General features: G+C 39.3%; 3 protein-coding genes across 4 annotated transcripts in view; 2 read left to right on the top strand and 1 right to left on the bottom strand.

The window, feature by feature from the left end:
* The window catches only part of ldhbb (lactate dehydrogenase Bb), a 58,367-nt gene extending 37,872 nt beyond the window's left edge, over nt 1-20,495 (bottom strand). For both annotated transcript variants that reach the window (XM_071494567.1, XM_071494577.1), the window contains exon 1: nt 19,744-20,495. The gene's annotated coding sequence lies outside the window, so the exon portion shown is untranslated. The remainder of the gene's footprint in view (nt 1-19,743) is intronic.
* pthlhb (parathyroid hormone-like hormone b) lies at nt 4,817-9,593 on the top strand. The gene is made up of 3 exons (XM_071494599.1): nt 4,817-7,385; nt 7,597-7,715; nt 8,356-9,593. The coding sequence occupies exons 2-3, from the start codon at nt 7,612-7,614 to the stop codon at nt 8,744-8,746; spliced, it is 495 nt and encodes a 164-aa protein (XP_071350700.1). The 5' UTR covers nt 4,817-7,385; nt 7,597-7,611; the 3' UTR covers nt 8,747-9,593.
* LOC139630825 (galanin receptor 2a) lies at nt 9,731-19,731 on the top strand. Its single transcript, XM_071494589.1, has one exon. It carries the CDS (start codon nt 12,527-12,529, stop codon nt 13,448-13,450), a length of 924 nt encoding a protein of 307 aa, XP_071350690.1. The 5' UTR covers nt 9,731-12,526; the 3' UTR covers nt 13,451-19,731.
* Nucleotides 20,496-20,955: the final 460 nt, after the last annotated feature.

Below are 20,955 nucleotides of genomic sequence, written 5' to 3'. Positions count from 1 at the left end.
TTATTGTTTTAAGTATGAGAGGCACATTCTTTTAATAGATAATAGTTACATCCACAGTAGTGGGATCCAGGTTGGGCATTGATGGATTGTGACCAACATAAGCAACATTTCTACTGGTGCCCTCATAGAAATATTTGAAATCTGCTTTGAATGTATTCTTTGAACCTTAAGAACGTGAAACAACTAGTCAATTATTTGATTAGCTGATCGACAGAAAAGAAAAATACCAAATATGATGCCAGCTGCTAAAATGTGATGATTTTCTGAATTTGTCATATATTAGAGTTATTTGAACATTATCGATTTTTAGTCTGTTGGTCTGACAAAATAAGCACCAACTTGGGTTCTGGCAAGATTTATTTGGCCACTAGGGAACAGCAGAAACAAGCTGTTAACACAGCACTGACATATCATCATCTTTTAAGTTGATAATGGTAAACTTGTTAGCAAACAGTTCCTTTTTTACATATCCAGTGTTTATAAAGCAACATTATCATTCATTTGGTTTCCATTCATCAGTTCTGTTTGTGTCCACCTGATGAATGCAAGTCCAATATTCACTCTTTTAGCTCAGTTTTTGGTTTATGGCTGACTAAAATGGCACTCCTACCCTTTGCCAAGGCCAAACAATCCATCTTGCAATGTTAAGGAACGTAAAAAATATAATGGATTCTTTCCTGGCCAATGCCCCGTTGCTCCAAGTTTGGCACAAATCGGTTCCAAGGGTGGACTAGCCATCATGAGCACTGGGAGTTTTCCCGATGGGCCACTGAACAATTGGGCTGATAAGTGTCAAAATGAGACAAAAAACCCGCAAAAACCCTGCCCACGCCACAGGTTTTAATATGATTGGCCACATCTATCAAATAGTTACACATATCCCTACCTCCTTAACTAGTTCAATTTGGTCCACATGGGTCTGTCCCACCCCCTTCCTCATTGCTGTTGACAATCAATCACACGCTCCACATCAGAATGTGATGGAACTGATAAAACGTGGACCTAGTCTGTGTATCGATGTAAAAAACATGACTGTGAAAAACACACGCTCCAGGCACTTTTCGATTGGTGCTGCTGCTAGTTCTACCACCACCAGTGGAGACTGCAGTGAGGATGCCAGCGAGGCCGGCCCCAGTTCTAGCGGTCAACATGAGCCCAAACAGACGGCAGGGATGAGGGCAATAGCAAAACCACAGAGACAGAGTTAGCACTGCCCCCAGAGTCAGACCCCGCACAGCCCTCAGAGCCCAGGCAAAGCACCAGCGACATGGTACAGTTGATGATAATAAAGCTTATTTGGCTAGCTTGCTTCATCAGTCACAAATGAGGTAGCTAATACTTACACGAGTATCAAAGAGACATTAATATAATGGCTTACTGCTTTTTGTTTGATCAACTTAGAGACTAACCACAAGTCAGATCTTTTTTTCCAGGTTTAATGAAACAAAAACTGCTAAAATGATAAATCTGGCTCAGTATTTTTCAACTTGCTGTAGCTACTGTCGAAAATCTTGAAATCTGCCTGTCAGCCACTGTTACTACCACTACTACCAGGGGCATATTTAGTGATTTGGGGGCCCAAGGCAAACCCTGTCTTGCTTAATTTTAAATAGGTACCAACCACAGCACCACCAAAGCAATCAGGAAATATTTTGGCATAAAATTACCCAAAGTTTTAAAATTTTTATCACAGTGACTATACAAATGTAGAATATGTAATCATGAGTTCCTTTAATTATCTAAATACCTGCCTTTGTCTAACTCAGCACATACAAAGGCCCTGCAGTGCTTTCATGGAAAGCTCAAACAACTGATTTCCATTTCCAGATTTCCAGATCTAACCAAATAAATCATTCAAATAAAGTCAGCTCTGCAATTCAAAGTAAAATGTTTATTTTTACTGTATTTCAGTGCATGATTTTGCTGGGTCTCATACTATATTTGATAAAGAGCTCGCTATCCTTCAACATGCCACCGTCAAGCACCCAGGTTTAATGTCACAAAACCTCTTGAAAAAGTGACACGTTTTAAGCACCAATAAATCACCAACTGAAAAGAAAGTAGAGTGCGTGAATTTTAAATTTCGTCTCCTGAGTTTTTATATGAAAATGCTGCCTCAGCAGCTGAGCTGTTGAAAATAGCTGATCCAGATGAAGGTAAAGGCGAATAAAGAGCATTCCTGGGATGACAGTTATGATTGGTAGGTGTGAATGATTAGCAGAAAACTCTTCCAACTGCTCACAATACGACATTATAAAGCATGCCTCAAATGAACTAACTGAAACGGCCCGTACAGTAACTCGCCGTTAAAAAACCATTAAGGGGGGAAAGAAACTCTGCAAAACTCATTTTTCAACTGAGGTTTTCCAGGATAACAAACCTGAAGTTCTCATGTGAACAAATGGCCAAGCGATCAAAGCCCTGACTGCATTATAAAGAGACCATTATCAGATTCACTGTAAAACCTCTGATTCTGTTCTTCGGAGCTAAATATATGGTTACAAATGACTTTTGAATGTCATGTTCAACAGAAAGTGCACTAAATTATCTGTTGTTAAAAACAGGTATTGAATGTTTTTATGCCTTCACTGTTCACTTTTCTTCACTTTTCAAAGTTCACTCGTTCAGAGTTAAAAGAACAGCGTTCAGAGTTAAAGGGGAGTGGTGCTGTGACATAGTAATAAAATAATAATAGACTATACTGACAGCGTCAGAGGGTGACTTGTGTGGGAATTAATACTGACTTACTGGCACGAACAGAATCGTAATGTACATGCCAAGTACACAGTGACTCTGAACATAACTCCATAACAAAAGCAGGAACTGTTACTGCAACTAAAGCGAGGACTTATGACATAATAGGGTGGGCCAATATAGGGAATTGGTACAACACATCCAAAAATAGATGCTGAACTCTGAATTTAAACATGAAATGAGGGTGTTTCTTTGGATGCAGAGTGTGCATGAGCTGGTTGCTAAGAACAGGAGGGCACAAATTCTTTGAAACCGGGGTGGGTGGGTGTGTATATGTGTGAATGTGAAGTAAGTGCAGTGTGAAAAGGATGAAAAACGGACAGGAATACTGTTCTGTGTTGAGAGTGCAATTTAGCATGAATCAAAAGCAGCTTTCCTGGCTCCCGTTCCATACAGTGCTGTCTGCCAGGAAATGGGATTTTTTTTTAAATATTTTTTTGCAGGTAAAGTCTTTGCAGAATGGAATCAAATGAGGTATTTTTTTCCCTACCGAATGTTAAAGTGTTGGAAGTTTGAGGCAGACTCGCTGGAAACAGAAGAAAGCTGAGTTTTGGAGACAGCAAGGGGGTCTACCATATATTTGTCCCAGCCCCAAACCCCTTCTGGACCCCTTGCTAAATTGAATCATGACTGCTTATAAAATACTGAGCCCTCTATTAAATAATTTACCACCAACTGCTCTACAGTCTAGCCTAAAGTGATTCTACTAATCATCACAGCTTACAGAAATAATTTATGAGTTTTATTCATGAGAAGAAATGCAAGTTATTCCATCCAGTAAAACAGCACAGAAGGTAGAGTAACCACAGAAATGACTCAGGATTTTGAATGGACTGTATTCATCTTAATCATCACACTCACAATTTTGACAATGAATCTCTAAAAATAGGCAATGACACATTGGTTTCATAATCATAGTCAGAAAAATTTTTATTGATCCTCACAGGGATTACAGTGGAAAGAGAGTTAATATTGCAGAACTAATTTTTTTTTAAATGTCTGTCTGTTACAATGTTCACCTAAAATTCTAGCCCTTGCCAAATCGCTATAAGGCAGATAACAGATGACACTTAACCAAAAAAGTACTGTTTAATAATGTCAATAATAATATAATGCTGAAATAGATAAAGTAAAGTCAGGGGATTACCAGAGTGGTTATAATTCATCATAAGGAGAATATGAATGTTTGTACAAAATTTCATTGCAAACCATCCAATTGTTGTTTAGCTACAGAGTGAGTGGTGGACCAACTGACTGACCAAGACAGACACTGAGCCACACTGCTAATTATGGATCATGACAGATGAAGATTTAAGTGTTAAGTGTAATGAGCAGGACATTGGCAGTTCCTACAGAGGCAGAATTTATACACAAATGCTCTGACTTTATCAGCACAGGCTGTTCCATTGTTTTTCAACTGATGGGTCATGACCCAAAGTAAATCACAGGAACACTTAACTGGGTTGAGAACAGTCTACTGCCAAACCTAAACTGAGTACAATTACATTTGACACAGAGATCACTTTGAACAAACTCATTCAACTCACTTTAGATGTTGTGGATAAACTAAATCAACTTTGTCACTCAAGATTTCACAGGTGGGACAACATGCAGAGTTTAGGGGGTCTTTACCTCAATATTGGCAGAGTCTTATATAAAACATAAATTTGAAGACGTTAGCAGTGTGACTCTGGGGATAGTACTGTCAACTGGCTAGTCCACCACTTTGGTCTAGACTGAACTATCTCCACAGCTGTTTTATCGATTGCCACAAACTTCTGGACGAACATTCACCGTCCCCAGCAGATGAATCCTACTCACTTTGGCAATCCACTGGCTTTTCCTATAGCACCAGCATGAGCTTAAGAATTGTGATTTTGAGAGAAATGTTTTGACATCTACTGAGTGGATTGACTGCCATGCAATTTGTTAAAGACATTCATGTCTCTCAGGATGAATTCTTATAATTTTGGTGATGCCAAACTTTCCATTAAGTATTCATAATTTTAATTTGTCCAGCACTGTGGTAGCAGTCTCAGCTATACTTTGTGTGTAGTGGAACGCTGGGGGCGTGTCCACTGGAGGCACTGAAACCACACCCAGTGTCGGGAAAGCTTCCGCATTGCTTAACGGTCTAACACATTTATGCTGAAAGGAAACATGACTGTGTCCAACAGCTATATTGATTGTACACACACACACACACACATGCATTGTATACATTTTCACATTCTAAATTGCTCTAAATTGTCCGATGCCCTGGACTTAACCTATTTCTATGCCAGCATCGGTAAGAGAAATAGCTAATAAGATATACAAGGAGCTAACTTAGCCCATTTTCCACTGGTCAGAAAACCTGTTAAGATCCGCTAACATTGGGCTTTTGTCAGCAATGGTGAATGGTTCAATCGGCACAGCTGGGTTAAATGAATTTGCAGTAGAAACGGGTATTTATTGGCTCTGGCTCCGATCGGCATTGATGTAAACACAAAAGCAATTTTTCACCTCTATTCCTGCTTTAACATCTCTCAGAGGACACAGACACAGGCCTGTCACCTGTCCAGTTTGGCGCCGTTACACCAGAATCTCTGCGGCTACACTGATCGTGGGGATGAAAAACTGAGCTGCAGCTCTGAAAGTTTTAAAAACACACAGTTACAGACCGAAACATCTCATACAGAGGCTCCGACACTTGGACAGACTTTCACCAGTTTGCAGGGCTGCTAGCAGCTCACTCTTCCCCCACTGCCTCTGTGTGTGTGCTCTAAGTGCAGAGATGACATCGCTCCCTGCAGTTGTGTGTCCTCAGTCCGAACAGAACTGACTCGACTGGTGGTGGAAAAGGAGTGTATCGGCTTTTAATAGCGGGTTACCTGCGTTAAAAAAAAAAAACTTACACCTGCTATTTTTTGTGGAAAAAGGGTATTTGATGAGGTGATGAAGCGGAACTATCCTTCTGGTCATGAAAAGAAAGGAAACGTCATGAGTGAATAACAATCATTATCTATTCATACATTATTCTCTATTATTCTCTAATTACACCACACCGTTGGTAGTGCAGTCTCTGGGAAAGACACATTTTGTGAGGGAAGGCTTAGCTAACCAGCAATAACTCAACAGTGAGCGGGAGAACCACTGATGCTAGTACATTCCATACTTATATACCGTTACAACTTTAGGGGCAGAGTATGCGAAGTGGGGGTCCAAGTGCGTCACCAGTACCCCGTTTAGGGCCCGCCCAAAAAAATGCTCAACACAAAAATTATGAAATACAGTTTAACAATATAACTGCACAATTCAGTACCACACAAGTTTCACATGTTTCACACGTTTTCAGGAATAGTTCTCCAATATATATACTGATTTTATAAACAAATGTGTGAATTTGCTTTACAGGATCTTTAAGTATGTAGCATTCTCTCAGTCAATGTGATACTAAAAATACATGCACTTTTAGCCCCAGAGCTACCTCTTATATCAGACCACTGACCTTTAGCACATGTGTTTATTACATTTTCAGTAAAATTTTAAATGTGGCTGAATGATTGGGTTCAGTGCCTAAACATACACAGTGAACCTAGGATTGTCTATGGCTGCCTCAATGCAAAGCTCTCCACTTTCCTTATTAGCTGAATATCAGAGATACCTCAGAGCCCACTGTAACCATTCGGTGGTGAGCTGGTTTGCTAAGGCAGAGTGGAGGTGAATAGAAAGGTCTGCAGTGAGAGGCTGTGGGTTAGGTTTCTCTGGGGTTATGGTCATTCTCCCCTGGGAAAGTGGTTAGGCTTGGCTGTTTACTTTGGAGTAACCCTGCCCCTCCCCTTATACTGTACACTCTCCGCTTGGTAACCCGTGATTACCTCCACTGGTGCACACCTGTCATGTCTGACCTCCTTATGATAGAGTTATTCATAGACTTCATTTCAAAACTGATGCTAAAATCATTTGAAACTGATTAACAAATATTTTTTATGCTTATGGTAAGTAGGCTCTTTGTTATATGTTGGTTTAGATGCTGCATGGGCGCCACCTTCTTGTCACAGCAGGTGTGTGTGAGGGGCTGGGGGAGGGAGCGAGGCAAGGGTTGGGACGTTGGGGAGGGTGTTAGGACTGGACTTAATGGGCAAAGGCTAAGGTAGTGCCTGCATCTTCACCCCAAGAGAAGTTTGACTTTCTCTCTGTGCCTCTCTCAGACAGACTCACACAGGCTCACTCACAGTGCTGGACTGAAAAACCCTCTCAGCTCTGCTCTCGCCTCTGGCCACCAGAGAAGATGCTTCAGTGTTACTCTTCATGAGACTGCTACAGGATTGAGTGGAGTGGCAGCTCTGCAGCTGATGGGCTGCTGCTACTCTTTCTATCTTTATCTCTCTTTTAATTGGGACGCTGGGGAGAAATAAATAGCTCAACACACACTGTTGGGAGGCAAATGAATGGAGCAGACTGACAGGGGATTTCCCCATGCTGCCTTCACACCAATGGATTGCGACACAAGTTCTGAACTGGCCAAATTGTATTTGGCAGAATAATTTTTCTTTTTTGTTTGTAAATTAATTTTTGCAACGAGATCATCTCAAAAGAGCTTGCAGACTGACCTTTTTGTGGATTTTCTTTATACAAATTCACATCATGTAAGTCTTAAAGTTTCTACTTAAACTGTTTTCTGGCACAAGTAATGCCACCTGGGAGATCTTACCTGCTCAGGAACTGTCATTTATCTGCTAGAGACATAAAGTATTAAATAGCAGATTTAAAAAAGCAAATTTAGTGTTAATTCCTAAAACAAAGTTTTGCTTAATTCAGTAAAGTGACTTATATAATATTAATGTCTGTGTTCTTCAGATCTTTGGCTTAAGGATGTGCTCTATAGTCATGCTTCATCAGTGGAGTCTGGCTGTGTTCTTGCTGTGCTCCCCAGTGACTCTTGATGGGAGACCAGTTGATGCACTTAGTAGCAGAACGTGAGTTTTTTTGTTTGTTTGTTTTCTTTAGTTTTTTATTACTTTTGAAAAGCATAGAAAAATAATTAAATATTATACAATATGGAACTTTCAAAATTAAGGACTAGATAATAATTAAATGTGATGAAAGGAAAATATTCCTGTTTCCTGATTTAGAAAACACAACCACAGTTTACCTGCAGAGATTAAAGTTAGGGACAGGAGGTTTTCTGTTTCAGCTCTGGCTTTTTTGGGATCTTGAGCTCAGACTAGTGAAGGCTTTTAGAAACTTGTTTATGCTGCCACCTGCTGTACTAAGGTTTCATGGAGCCTGACCTTGAATTTCAGCTGCCAACTATTCCATACATACACTCAATGCCACAGTGTCATATGAAATTACAAAAAGGGATAAAATGTAAAAGGTAATAATGAGATTTTGCTCAGGCTAACTCAGAAATGAGAAATTTGCTTCATTGTTTCACTGGAAATCTAAGAGAAATCAGACAACAGAAATTAAAACAGATTTCTAACAGACTAAGAAAAAGTGAACTAAACTCTAACAGCACCATACAGGGTGCTAGTATCTAATCTCAAAGCTTTTAATTGACTTTCTTTATTCAGTACATGTTGATTGAGTCTGTCTCCCTTGTTTTGCTTTAAGGAGGAGGTCAGTGAGCCACGCCCAGCTTATGCACGACAAAGGCCGCTCCTTGCAGGAGTTCAAACGTCGCATGTGGCTGCAGGAGCTGCTGGAAGAGGTTCACACAGCAGATGAGCAAGCACTACCTGTGCAGAGTAGAACTCCGAGCCAAACCTTCAGTGGGAATGCTTTACCCCAGAAGCCCCCAGGGGCCACCAAAAATCTCCCTGACAGGTTCAGGCTGGACAGAGAGGGGCCTAACCTGCCCCAGGAGACCAATAAGGCTCTAGCTTATAAGGATCAGCCACTGAAAGTGGCCACCAAGAGGAAAAAAAAGGTGAGGTTAGGCCGGCGCAGAGAGAATGACAAGAAGCGGAGGCGGGCACGGTCTGTCACTACAAAGGAGCCATGAAGGACGCGGTACCCTGGCTGAGAGACTCCTAATAGCCTTTATATGGTACTGCACTTAGACACTGACACAGTTCCAGCTTGACTAAGGTCTGACAGACTTGAACTGCGACTGACTGAGTCGCAGTTATATCAAGGGCCTGGGGCTGTGCTTGTATGATAATATTTTGCTATGTGTGTATTGTTGTGTTTTAAAACAATCTCATACTTCCTGTTGTTTCACCATAACATCTTGTTAGGTCCATATTTATTTGGAAAATCTTTATGCCTCTGTAACCCTGATTCAATTCAAACAATGCATATGTTATCATCTCTATACCGTGTGCACAAGTAGAGCATAGGAGGAAGTATTTATTGCCTGAATATAATGTAATTTCACAAAAATTGGGATGCTGAGTGGTCTACTTTTGTTTGGCTCTCTATGTGTTGACTATTGTGGACTTACAGTTACAGACAAACTGTTCAATTAATACATCTGTTCAAACTGTTCTGCCATAATTTATTTCACTTTAAAAGTGTATATTTATTTTGTGAATGTATCATGGTGCTGCTGACTAAATTCCATAATGCACTTTAGTTGTATCCTGTAAATGTTCTTTTGTGGTTGAGTTTAATTTGATGTTTCTTTTTGATGGTCCTGCTTTCCTTTCCTACCTTAGATCCCTCATGGACTTGTAACTTATTGGATGCTTCATCAAACCCACTCTCATCATTTTACATTATAGTTTATTTTTATAGAACAAGCCTGAGCCAGGGGCTGTCAGACTCATTTAATGTTCTTCACTTGCACTGAGAACATACTGTACATGTTTCCAGTTAAGCAAACATTAAAAATTTAGCCATTAGAAATATTTTTGATTCATGGTGTCTTTGTTTATAGTCATATTTGACTGAATTGTGCCATTGAAACTACATAGCTCAGTTGGTTAGGAGGATCAGTCATTAATGTTAGGACTGATGGTTCAATCTCCAGCTCCTGCTGCTTGGACAAAAGCGTCTATCAAAATAATGTAATGTCTTAATTTATCATTTGTGATAAGTCCTGTTTATCTCGATCAAGTATATTTTGAGCACTGGCTGTCTCAGGTATAACTGAGCCTCTCAGCCCTCCTTGAGACAAAACAGTAGTTTGGTAAAATACTAGCTCTCTGTTAGTTCTTAACATGCATAAAATTATGAACTACACATCACAATAGAGTGATTGCAAAGCAGGTAAATCTGCAATATAGTTATCTATTATATTTCCAAAAGTTGATATGGAGGGGACAAGGGTTAAAACTATTAATCAATCAAAACTAGAATTACTGCCAAGTGGTTGTATGCTACTGCCAACCAGTCAAGGTGTAATTCACATCCATGTCTGTCCAGGAGCAATACAATCACCATAGTTTCAAGGTGGACACCCACGATTAGTATCACCAATTCAGTATCTAACCGAATGTGAAATATGGTCATAATCTCCCTCTCTGTTGCTGAGTTACAGTGTTGAATAATGGCCAGAAAATTGTTTTTGCAGAACATCATGATGTCACAGTGAAGCTGACCTTTGACCTTTTGGATATAAAATTTAGTCAGTTCATCATTGAATCCTTTTAGACATTAATATCAAATTATGCCATAATTAGCACATTAATTCTTGATTTATGGTCAAAAACTTTTGTGTTTTGTGAGGTCACAGCAACCTTTGACCTTTGACCAAGAAACTCTAATCTGTTAATCCTTGAGTCCAAGTGGACGTTTGTGCAAGATGTAATGAAATTCCCCTCAGGTGTTCCTGAGATATCATGTTCACAAGAATAGGAAAGACAGACAACCAGAAAATGTGAAAAGAAGCAAGTCCTTCCATTTCACACGTTGGAACCAGCAAATGTTTGGCATTTTTGCTTGGAGAGTGAGTTTTTAACAAAGTATTAAAAACAGTAGGCTATTTTTTTTTGTTGCTCAACTAATCAATTAATCAATTAATTATTTCAGCTTTATTGTGCATAAAATTATACACTACAAAGCAATGCAACAACAATGACTGTAAAGCAGATTAATCTGCAACATGGTCAGTTACGCGTTTTATCCCTAAAACCCTAAGTTGGATAAGGAGTAGACCTGTATGCATGCTACCTGCCTCTTAATTAAGAATCAGGGAGGCTAAGGATGGAAAAAGGTAGAAAAAGGGCAACAGGGGTGATGTAATGAATATTGGCCTGACAGTAAGTATTTGTGGTGCTGAAGTGTATTTAAGCAAGTCCTTGGCCTCTGTTCAGTTTTCATGAGGTTTAACCTTGCTATAGACGAGGGTTTTTCTGATGAGAGAAAAGAAATAAAAGCAAGAGTCAATCTTTTTAAAATTAATGCAAAGGTTTTAGGTTTAAACAGTAAAAACATCAATATTTTTGTTGACTTTTCAGCATGAAGAGAGCACAGTGAAGCTGTTAATGTCCCACTTGAGAACATGTGGCATTTTTAACAGCTGCATACTGAACGGCACAGAAACTGGTAATGGAAGGGATAGCAAATGCATCAGCATCAGCTATATCCTGTGCTAAGAGCAGTAGTGTACACCATGGGCCATTAGCTGACACAGAGTCATAAATGCTGCGGAAAGCTGATAAAGCTGCTGTCAGGAGCTTGCAGCTCACGCTAAAGAAATCAATCAAACAATGGAAAGAGACAATATCTTCAGAGAAGGGGAGGAACGTAATCAATGGACTGCACTTTTTTCTGTGGAGAGTGACCATCTTATGGTGGTTAGGGGTGCTGATCTTTAAATATAATTTATACAATGTAAATTCCAAAAACCATCTCCATCAGGAGACATGGGGGATTTACAATGACTGTAACAGGTCAGGAAAGGTCAGTGCAAGTTTTAACAAAGAGCAACAGGCTCAGCCAGGGAAGTATTTCTAAACGTCACCATCACAAAAACACTGAGCTAGTACAGAAAAGTTAGATCAACAGGCTCAAAGTTAAAAATGTCAGATGTAGCTGTTACTGTAAAAACAGTAACTAAAAAACTAAAAATACACATATATCCTCACAATAACAAAACAGGCATGTATAGTTCGCCACTGTTTTTTCAGCAGATGGTCAGAGGCCGTTCCTCTTTAAACCTAGTCAACCAGAATCAATTTGTCCCAAGTGATGTTTGCCTTTCTTCCCTCCACATTCAGTAATCATACTTTGTAATGAGTCCTGAGAGGCTGCCACCTCTCCCTTCTTCAGTCCAGTTTAACAGGATGGACACCAGTAAAAGAGACTACTACAGTTTAAATTATGAGGATATTTCACTCACAAACAGGACCTGGAAGATACTGCTTTGAGGAAAGACAATGGTAAGTTTGTGAAAATGATGGATCTGGCACCAATTTAAAATGCTATGAACTGTCAGTTATGTCTCACAATATTAATCAAAATACATTTTGTTCCTATGCAGACAGTACATTGTTGCTATGTGCCTCTATTTTGGAGACCTCGTGTTTTTTTTTAATTTTATTTGGCAATTTAAAATATAGCTTTACTCTTACCCTAGGAGTAACAATCATGTTAATTTTTGATTAATCTGCTAATTATTTTCCAGATTAATCAGTTGTTTTGTCAAAAAAATTGTAAAAGGAAAAAAAAGCCCATTAGCTGGGTTTTTTGCTGGAAAAATTACAGTAACAAACAATTGATTACAAAAATAGTTGCATAGTAAATCATCTGTGTGACAAATCCAAAACACAAAAGATGAATTATTATTATCACTATGTATTTATTTATTTTTTAAAGGTGACGTCAGGCCAGTGACAATATGGCAGTTCCCAATACCTATGGGCTGATCTTTGCCTGTACCTGTGGAGTGATCCTGGGCATTGGGCTCTGTGCCAATTTGCTGGTCTTCTCTCTGTTTGCCAAGTACAACACATTGCGTAAGAACTGCCTTGACATCCTCTTACTCAGCATGACTCTGGCCGACTTCCTCACCCTCCTGCTCATCCCCTTCACCCTGCACTCTGCTGTCAGCTACTCCTGGCCTCTGGGTGACACCTCCTGCAAGATCTACCAGTTCCTGCTGGCCTTCAGCCTGGCAGCTAGCACCTATTCCCTATGTGCTGTGTCCATGACCCGCGCTATGATCATCACTAACCCATACCAGCCACCCACCATGGACCTGGTCATCTTCATGTTTGTCCTGGTCTGGGCCCTCAGCTTTTTCATCAGTCTGCCGCTGCGAATGTTTGCTACCAAAGAGAGTGTGGGCCAAAACCTGGCAAACTTCACCTTCTGCCTCCCAACCATTCATGAGCACCACTACCAAGTGATCCTAAGCCAGTTTGTACTTTACTACTTTGTTCCAATGCTCGTCATCGCCTTCAACTATGTCCGTCTGGCTCTTTTCCTCCACAAGAGCCCTGTAATGTCAGTGTCGAGCGCCAGGAACACGCGCAGAGCCTCTGTCATGGTGTTCTTAGCTGCTGCTACCTTCTCAGTGTGCTGGCTGCCTGGTTATGTGCTGGAGCTGTGTGTGTACCTGGGGCTGTATCGCCATGGACAGGCTTGGGAGATGTTCTACTTTATCTGTACTGTGCTCCAGTACCTGCACCCCTGTGTCAATCCTGTGCTCTATGTGCTGCTGTCTAAGCGCTATCGCCACAGGAGGGCAGCCTGGCTCTTCAACTGTAACAGAAACAGGGTGCAGCCGCAGGTGATCAGCGTCACCACAGACAGCTTTTAAATTCTGCTGATGAGTTGATCACAGTCAGACACAAGTTTTTTTTATATCTACTGTTTATACAAATCAACTACTTTTGTGAACAATAAAATGGTTATGATTTGTGAATACTTTCATGTTTGCAACAGGAATCATCAAAAAATGTGTATCTCTATCTATAATTATTTTTTAGGTAAACTATGTGCAGAACTAAAAATAATATGATGATCACCTTATTAATGATGGTTTCTGTCTTTTTAAAAGTAATTTGAAGCTCGATTCAATTCCAGCACAATTCTCACTAGATTTCCATCAGTCTTGTGTGCTTTGTTTATTGCCATTGCTCTTGACATTTCTGTCACTTTCAATTTGTCTTTGCTCTCTTTTTTTTTAACGTGATAGAACCACAACAAGCCTTGTGAAGTATTTTGTATGCCTCTTGTGTACCAGTTCTGCCATTTCTTTAATTCCTACACCATCCTTACAAACATCTTTCTAAAGAAATGTTTCTAGACAACTTAATTGTTAACTTTGTTTACTATATATATATATATATATATATATATATATATATATATATATACACATATGTATGTAGTTATGAAATAACTTGTATTATTGTAATTATTCAAAATAAGAGTGTCTTGTGAGAATGAGAAAATGGCAACAACGCAACAAAAATATTCTTGTTAAACTGTGACACTGAGATATTTATTTTTTCACACTTTGCAAAAGTTTGCATTTGTTGTGATTGTGCAAGACAGTGAAGAGTTAAGTATTAGTAAATGATCTAGGTTCTGGTAGGTAGGTACTGTGAACAGTCAGTTTGCCTTTTCCCAAGTGCCACTGAGACAAAATCCTGGACATTTACTCTACAGAATAGCAGGTCTATCTGATGTTGTAATTTACTGTAATAAAGACATGGGCCTATTGACATAGTCCTACACTAGGGCAAATTTGGCCTCCATTTCCTTTAATTCTATTCCATGGCAAGAGCAGATTTTAAAACATAGATGTGATATCTAAACATTCCATAGAACTGTGGTGCAGCGTCCATCATATTGTTAAATCTCAGCACAGCAGGCTTTAAAAAACATGTAACTGCTTATGTAACAAAAACTTTCACAGGACAGTTATCATTCCAAGATGCAACAAATCATTCAGCAAGTTTTGGTACCTTGGCAGAGGAAAGCTATAAAATATGAGCTATATGATCCACTCGTATTACACTGCATAACTAGTAATGAAAAACCATGGCGTAAGCTGCAACCTTTCATCTTTGTGCAGTTTAATTGAGCCATCAGAGTAACCCAGCCAGAATTTGACATTGAACAAAATTCTGATCTCCGACAGTGGAATTATGATTGTTTCAGTGCAAGTTTCAGTGTATTATTGCGAGGTTTGCATATTATTCAAATAGCTAAATATCTACTACAAAAGTGGATACTGAATTGGTCAGTTTTATTGTGCTTATAATTCTGCCTGCACTGGATGCCATCCAGCAACTAAATGGACACATGTAAAGTAAAGAGATGCTGAAGAACCATCAGACAAATCAATAATTGTAATGCAGGAAGTCTAACTGTAATGTGGGAGTCGTAACTGTAATTCAGAAACTGTAAGTGTTATTTTGATCACATATATTTTTCCTAAATACAGTTGTTGTCTTTGGGCTGTGCCCACACTCTTCTAATTACAGCTGTTATTGCTTTTGTTTAAACTTACATTTTTGTGCAATTACAATTCATTAGAGCTAAATTTGGATGCATTATCAATCAATCAGCCAAGTATTTTTTTAATTAAATATTTCATCTATAAAATGCCAGAAAATAGTAAACAAAAAAAAAAATTCACAATTTCTCACAATAACAATTTCTCCAAGTTGAATGTAACATAATCAAGTGGTCTTCAATCAGCAAATCCTCATATTTGTTCTTTTGGTTTTAAAAAATGACTTCATCCATTAACTGATTATTAATAGTTACTGATTTTCTGTTTCACTAATTAATTTATCAACAAATTGTTCCCTCTTTGCTAAGTATGCCATAACATCATCCAGTCAGCAATTGATTCCAGCTGTTGAAATCCTGTGCTTATTATACCATCAAATATTAGAAAAACCCCAGAAATGAAAGGCACATTATCAACAATAGGCCTAAGTGTTTTAGGGATGATTACTTCTTTAAAAATTTGGCAACAGGCGCTGTTGGGTGTCCACTGGGTGAATAAACAATAACATCCCTAACTTAATGCCATTCTTTTCTAGTGGCAGCACACACACCAGATAAAAGCACACACCTGTGTTCCTACTTTTTTCTCAGGCAGGTACACTGTGGAGTGGTGTGGAGTATGCAGGGGGCTGTGTAGCAGATGTGTAGTTAGACAGAAAGCAAAGGGATTGGCAAAAGGAAATAACAAGGCTGGTTGAGTTCTGGCGGCCGTTGCAGTAATAGGAGACAACCTGCCCCTCCCCATCGGCTCACCCCCTGACTTTTGGCCTTCTCCTTAGTGTACAGCAAGGGCAGCTGGCCTGATTCGTACACAGCGGTCATCTGTAGCCCATCAGCATTTCGAATATGTTGAAGCAATAAAGAACACGTGCTCAGGCTCTTCTAGCCTTCAGGTAAAACTACTGAGTGTTTTCTCAGAGTGTACAGATTGATATACAACCTCTAAACACAGGCAAAATGACAGAGAAACAAAAAAGCAGATATTAGTCTCGTAACTGCAAGTAAATTTCTCTATGAAATGCACTCTTTATACGCGCTGTGACAATCTGTACAGAGATTACTTCTCATTCTCACTAACATTGTCTTCTTTGTTCTTACATTTTTCAGTCACCTCATTTGGGCTGTCCAGTGTTAATCATGAGCTTATTATAAACAATTTATTGGTTTAATTTTACAAATTATTGCTCACATTTAATGTGTCTGCTGTTAATGCGAAACCTCAACTACCATTAGCACCTGTGCTACATTTCCTAGAAACTAGGGCTACAAATAATTACTATTTTCATTATCAATGAATGATTTTCTCAATTCGTAAATGAACAGTTTGTTGTATGTATGAGGATGTAGTTGAAAACTGTTGCGCTGTCATTGTGTCGTATCTGCATTCTGCCTAGTGTCAGCTGGTTTCAGCTCTTTATCTGTTTGCTTCTCTCCTACTCTCTGTGCTCACATATACAGTATTTTAATACAGCCAAATTCCCAATATAGCCATTCGGATTTACATGTTTTTCTGTTTCTGTTGTGGGACACTTTCTGTTTCAGAAATAGTGAAATTGTGTCTGAAAGACGACCCATTACGGCTACATGTTAACTTCCAAGCTATTTCTAAGATGTTGCTTCTATAATCCTGATTTTATGATTGTGATGCCATCTGACAAAACCACCAAATGCATTAATTAAACACAAAGACCGTGCTGTGATTTTGGTAATATTTACTTGTGAGACGATCACTCAGAGGGAAAGTTAGAAACGACACAATATAATTTAGTCTCTCTCACAGCATAGTCTGGATAACAAACTACTGCCTCTCTGCCACTCACAGATTAGACACAAGAAAGGGCATTATTGGTCACCTTTTCTAAGTAGCCAAAGTTGGTCCAAAAAGTCGCTAGATTTGTTGAAAAAAGGGTTGACAAATGTTGGCAACGCTGCAGGCTGTAAATGCCCCTCAGCCAATGGGGAAACTCCAACTCAGTCACTTGGCATTTGGCTGACCAATGTTGGAAGGAAGGAAGGAAGAGAGGAAGGGAGGAAGGAAGGAATAAACATTTGCAAATATGAAAAAAAGATGAACCAGGTAATGGCATTAAATGATTAATTGATAATAGTTCTACTGTAGACCCCAGGGGGTGATACCATCATTGGCGGCAATCTGCCCCTTACATTTACTAGAGACAGGTGTTTGTGGGCAGATCCATGTTTGTCAATCCAAATTAAAATTTGTGTTTGCATCAATGGTTGTCACAGATTTGTTGTGCATGTAACATATATATCAGCAGATGCTGCTTCAAAGAAATGTTTTACGCCAGAATTAAGATAACAGACTTAGGTTTCCACTGGTTTTACTGCTAAAATGCTGAATAATTTAGTCAATCACTCAGTTGTTTTCAAGCACTAACAATAAAAAATGTGCTAGTTACAGCTTCTCAAATGTGGGAATTTTCTGTCCTTCTTGGTCTTCAGTGAGAGTTTTGGGAGAAACGAGACATTTTGATATGTTACCTTGCAATAACTAAATTATTGTTAGCTGCAGCCCTAATTTAGTTACAATAAATCCAAGATGGATCTCAGATGTGGTAGGTTACAAGGCTGTGATTTTCCACCCCTATCAGATCACAGTCCATTTATTTTGAACTTTGCTCCCTCTGCTACGTGCCTGTCCCTCATTGCCTGTGATCCTGCCATGCTCATCATGAGGGATTTCCTGCTTGTCATAGAAAATCAATCAGGGCTAGGGGTTCGATTATTTATTAACATTTCCTGAAACTCAGCTGAGAGTCTGATAACATACGATGAGAATTAGCATTATACAAGCTGATATTTTGATAAGTTTTACATTTTATTCTGTATAACTCAACTGATAACCAGTTAGTATTAAATTGATAATGATCAGATGTTTATCGGGTCATGTACACCTCTACCATTACCTCTGAATGCTCTAATTACTTTTTCCTTTTTGACAGACCACTGGAATTTCTGCTACTTTGCAGAAACACAGACCTCTGGGTTTTCATCCTCACAATTTGGTTAAGTCTTGTTTTATGTAGAGGGAATTTAAAGGTGGAGGTAGGGTAATATTACCTTTGTGATATAGCATCTTCATATCCTATACAAAATACTTTGTGGATATGCAAGCCCATACAACAAAGTTTGTCATGTCAGCATGTTCCTCGGGCAAGTTTATTAATTTGATAATACAAGTTTTTGCAAGCCTGTGAGTCAGAAAATCCAGCAAAGCAAACAAATCAAACAATTTCTATAATGGCCGGAGGGCCTACTTCCAGAACATCTACACTAGAGCTGCAGCCAGAATGTAATTCAATTACCCTGTCACTTAAAACTCCCTGGCGTGGTCACTATGCATCTACTACATGAAGCAACCTTTTCAGATGGATCTAAATTTATTAAGACGACAGCCACCACACTTTATTACATATTATATTAGATAAGCAGGAGTGTACAATCTAGTATGTTCCAAAAATGTGGGGAGCAACTTAGTCATGCACTTTTCTAATTAAAAGGGTAAATATTTGAGTTTTATAGACTTAATTTAGGAGTTTTTTTAGAAAGCCTTTGTTCTCTAGTATGGCTTTTTTTTCATTATTTTATAACATTTTATTGACTAAGTAAGTAATCAATTAATCAGGGAAAATAATAATTTGTTGCATGTCTATTACTATTCAGAATAGTTATTAATACTCTCACACACAGGGACCGCATATTTGAGTTTTTCAACTGCTGGATGACATTTGGAAATCTTATTTCATGCTCAAATGAAAATGACAAAATGCATAAATGTGCAAAGGGTAATCTGCAAAGTTTCCTGCCCTCTCAGATAAAAAGTTTAGTATGTGCTGACAAATCTGCAGAAATTGTGTGATGTAATCATGGACCAGAATCTCAAAGTAATGTTTCCAATAGATTGTGCAGTCCAAGCCACAAAGAACTGAGGCTGTTGAGAGTAACGGGAGGCCCTGCCCAGTATTCATATTAGTTCACTTCAAAATGCATCATCGCTGGACTGCTGTCTGTGTATGTCTACCTAAGCTGTGTTTGGTTTCCTTTTTGTGTGTGTGTGTGTGTTGTTTTTGTTGGCATTGTTCATGTGTCTGTAGAAAATAAGAAAAATCAATAAATATATTGGAAAAAAAACAAACAAACAAAAAAACAACGCCTCAATGCATGTATCAATTACATGGCTTACACACCCCTCCTGTCTATGGAATATGAAAATATATCTATATTTATAGGGTCGCTTATTAGAGCTGATTCTGCACATCTTTAAACTTCACCCCAAAGCAGCTATTCCAGCAAGGGACTACAATACCACTGCAGGTTAAAACGAACAACACAAGGTGACAAGTGTGACAATTAATAGACGTGAATTTGATGAGTTACAAATTTGTCCAAAGCCCTGGTAGGCCCTATACACAGCGCTAAACAGCGTGTGGACAGTATGGCATGGCAAACGCTTACTATAACGTAACACAAAGTAGGCCTACCTTACAATTTGCACATCACAAGCAAATAACCAGCAACGTCTTGTCCACTGAAACCAGACGGTTTGAGAGAGAGAGAAAGTCTCACCTGCCAGTTTCTGAAGACCGCTGTCCCATTCATGGCGGCAAATGTTCATAAACGACGTTTCCACATCGGGCTTCATCAGGTCTTCCCCAACAAATGACTCCGCTGCTCGGTTGTCTGCAGTCCGGCAACTTCGTCTTCTTCTCGCAGGGCCAGTTTGGAAGCAGTTGTAAGCCTTCCTTCTTTACACGACCAGTCCGTCTCTGCAGCAGGGTTTCGCTCCAACACCACCATCGCTGCTAGCTTAATGCTAACTGTTGATGCTAACTATTGAGCCCTTTTTTTTCGTCTCGCCAAAATCGCTATTCGCAGTTCCTGTTTGCATTACACCCGTGGATGTACAGATAAGCTAATTATCACTATATTAATATAATACTGAGCAAAATTTAAAAATGTTATTATACTCAGACAACTTATCTGTTGTAGTTTTTCCCCCTACGATTTCAAAGCTTATTAATGAACGTTTATTTAAAATTGACATCAGAGATAATGTAAATTTGATTTAATTTAGCCTACCTCAGCTGCCTCAAAGAGCCATAGCCTAACTTTTGGTAGGTGGGATCCGCCCTGACGGTACAAAAAGTGGCCAAACTTATTATTAACCGCCCAATTAAAGAAAAACGAAGCCGAATAAGGAGGGGGGGGGGAACTATTAGGCAACAGCGAACTCAGTTTACAGCGCAATATCATCTTTCACCGCACATCAACGTGAAATCCGGCATTGTCGGCTGTTGGAGTTACACTGGGCAGGTTAACGGTTAACGGTTAACCGTTAACATTCCACGGGCTTGCACTGTGGCGGCTGACAGAAACGGCTGCGTTCGAACCTTCGAACCCGCCCACTAACGTGCAGCCAACTACATTTTGACGTCATGGTTGCTATGAAAGGTACTGTAACGACCATAGACTGTGCAGCTCTGTCTACGGTCTTCAGGGTGGCATGGAGAAAATTACAGTTCTTCTTCTTCTTCTAGCCTATTCTGGACATGTCAAGATCCTTGTTTTAGTTCTGCGGTCCACCAGTGGCTAAAACCATTAAAGTTCAGACAAGCGTTTGCTACATTCCCAATACAAACGCCAAAGGACAGGTGGCTACTGAAGAACAGCAAGCATCTGATCTGAAGAACCCAGATGTTCTTCTCTAGAGTTGTTGGAAACAAACGTAGAAATAAAAGGTGAGTGCATATCGAACAATATTCATCCAAATATGAGTCA

The sequence above is a fragment of the Trachinotus anak genome, unplaced genomic scaffold (genome assembly GCF_046630095.1).
Source record: "Trachinotus anak isolate AG129_WGS33_773 ecotype Australia unplaced genomic scaffold, CSIRO_AGI_Tana_v1 ptg000002l, whole genome shotgun sequence".
Taxonomy (NCBI): domain Eukaryota; kingdom Metazoa; phylum Chordata; class Actinopteri; order Carangiformes; family Carangidae; genus Trachinotus; species Trachinotus anak.
This window is presented reverse-complemented; position numbering and strand designations above follow the sequence as displayed.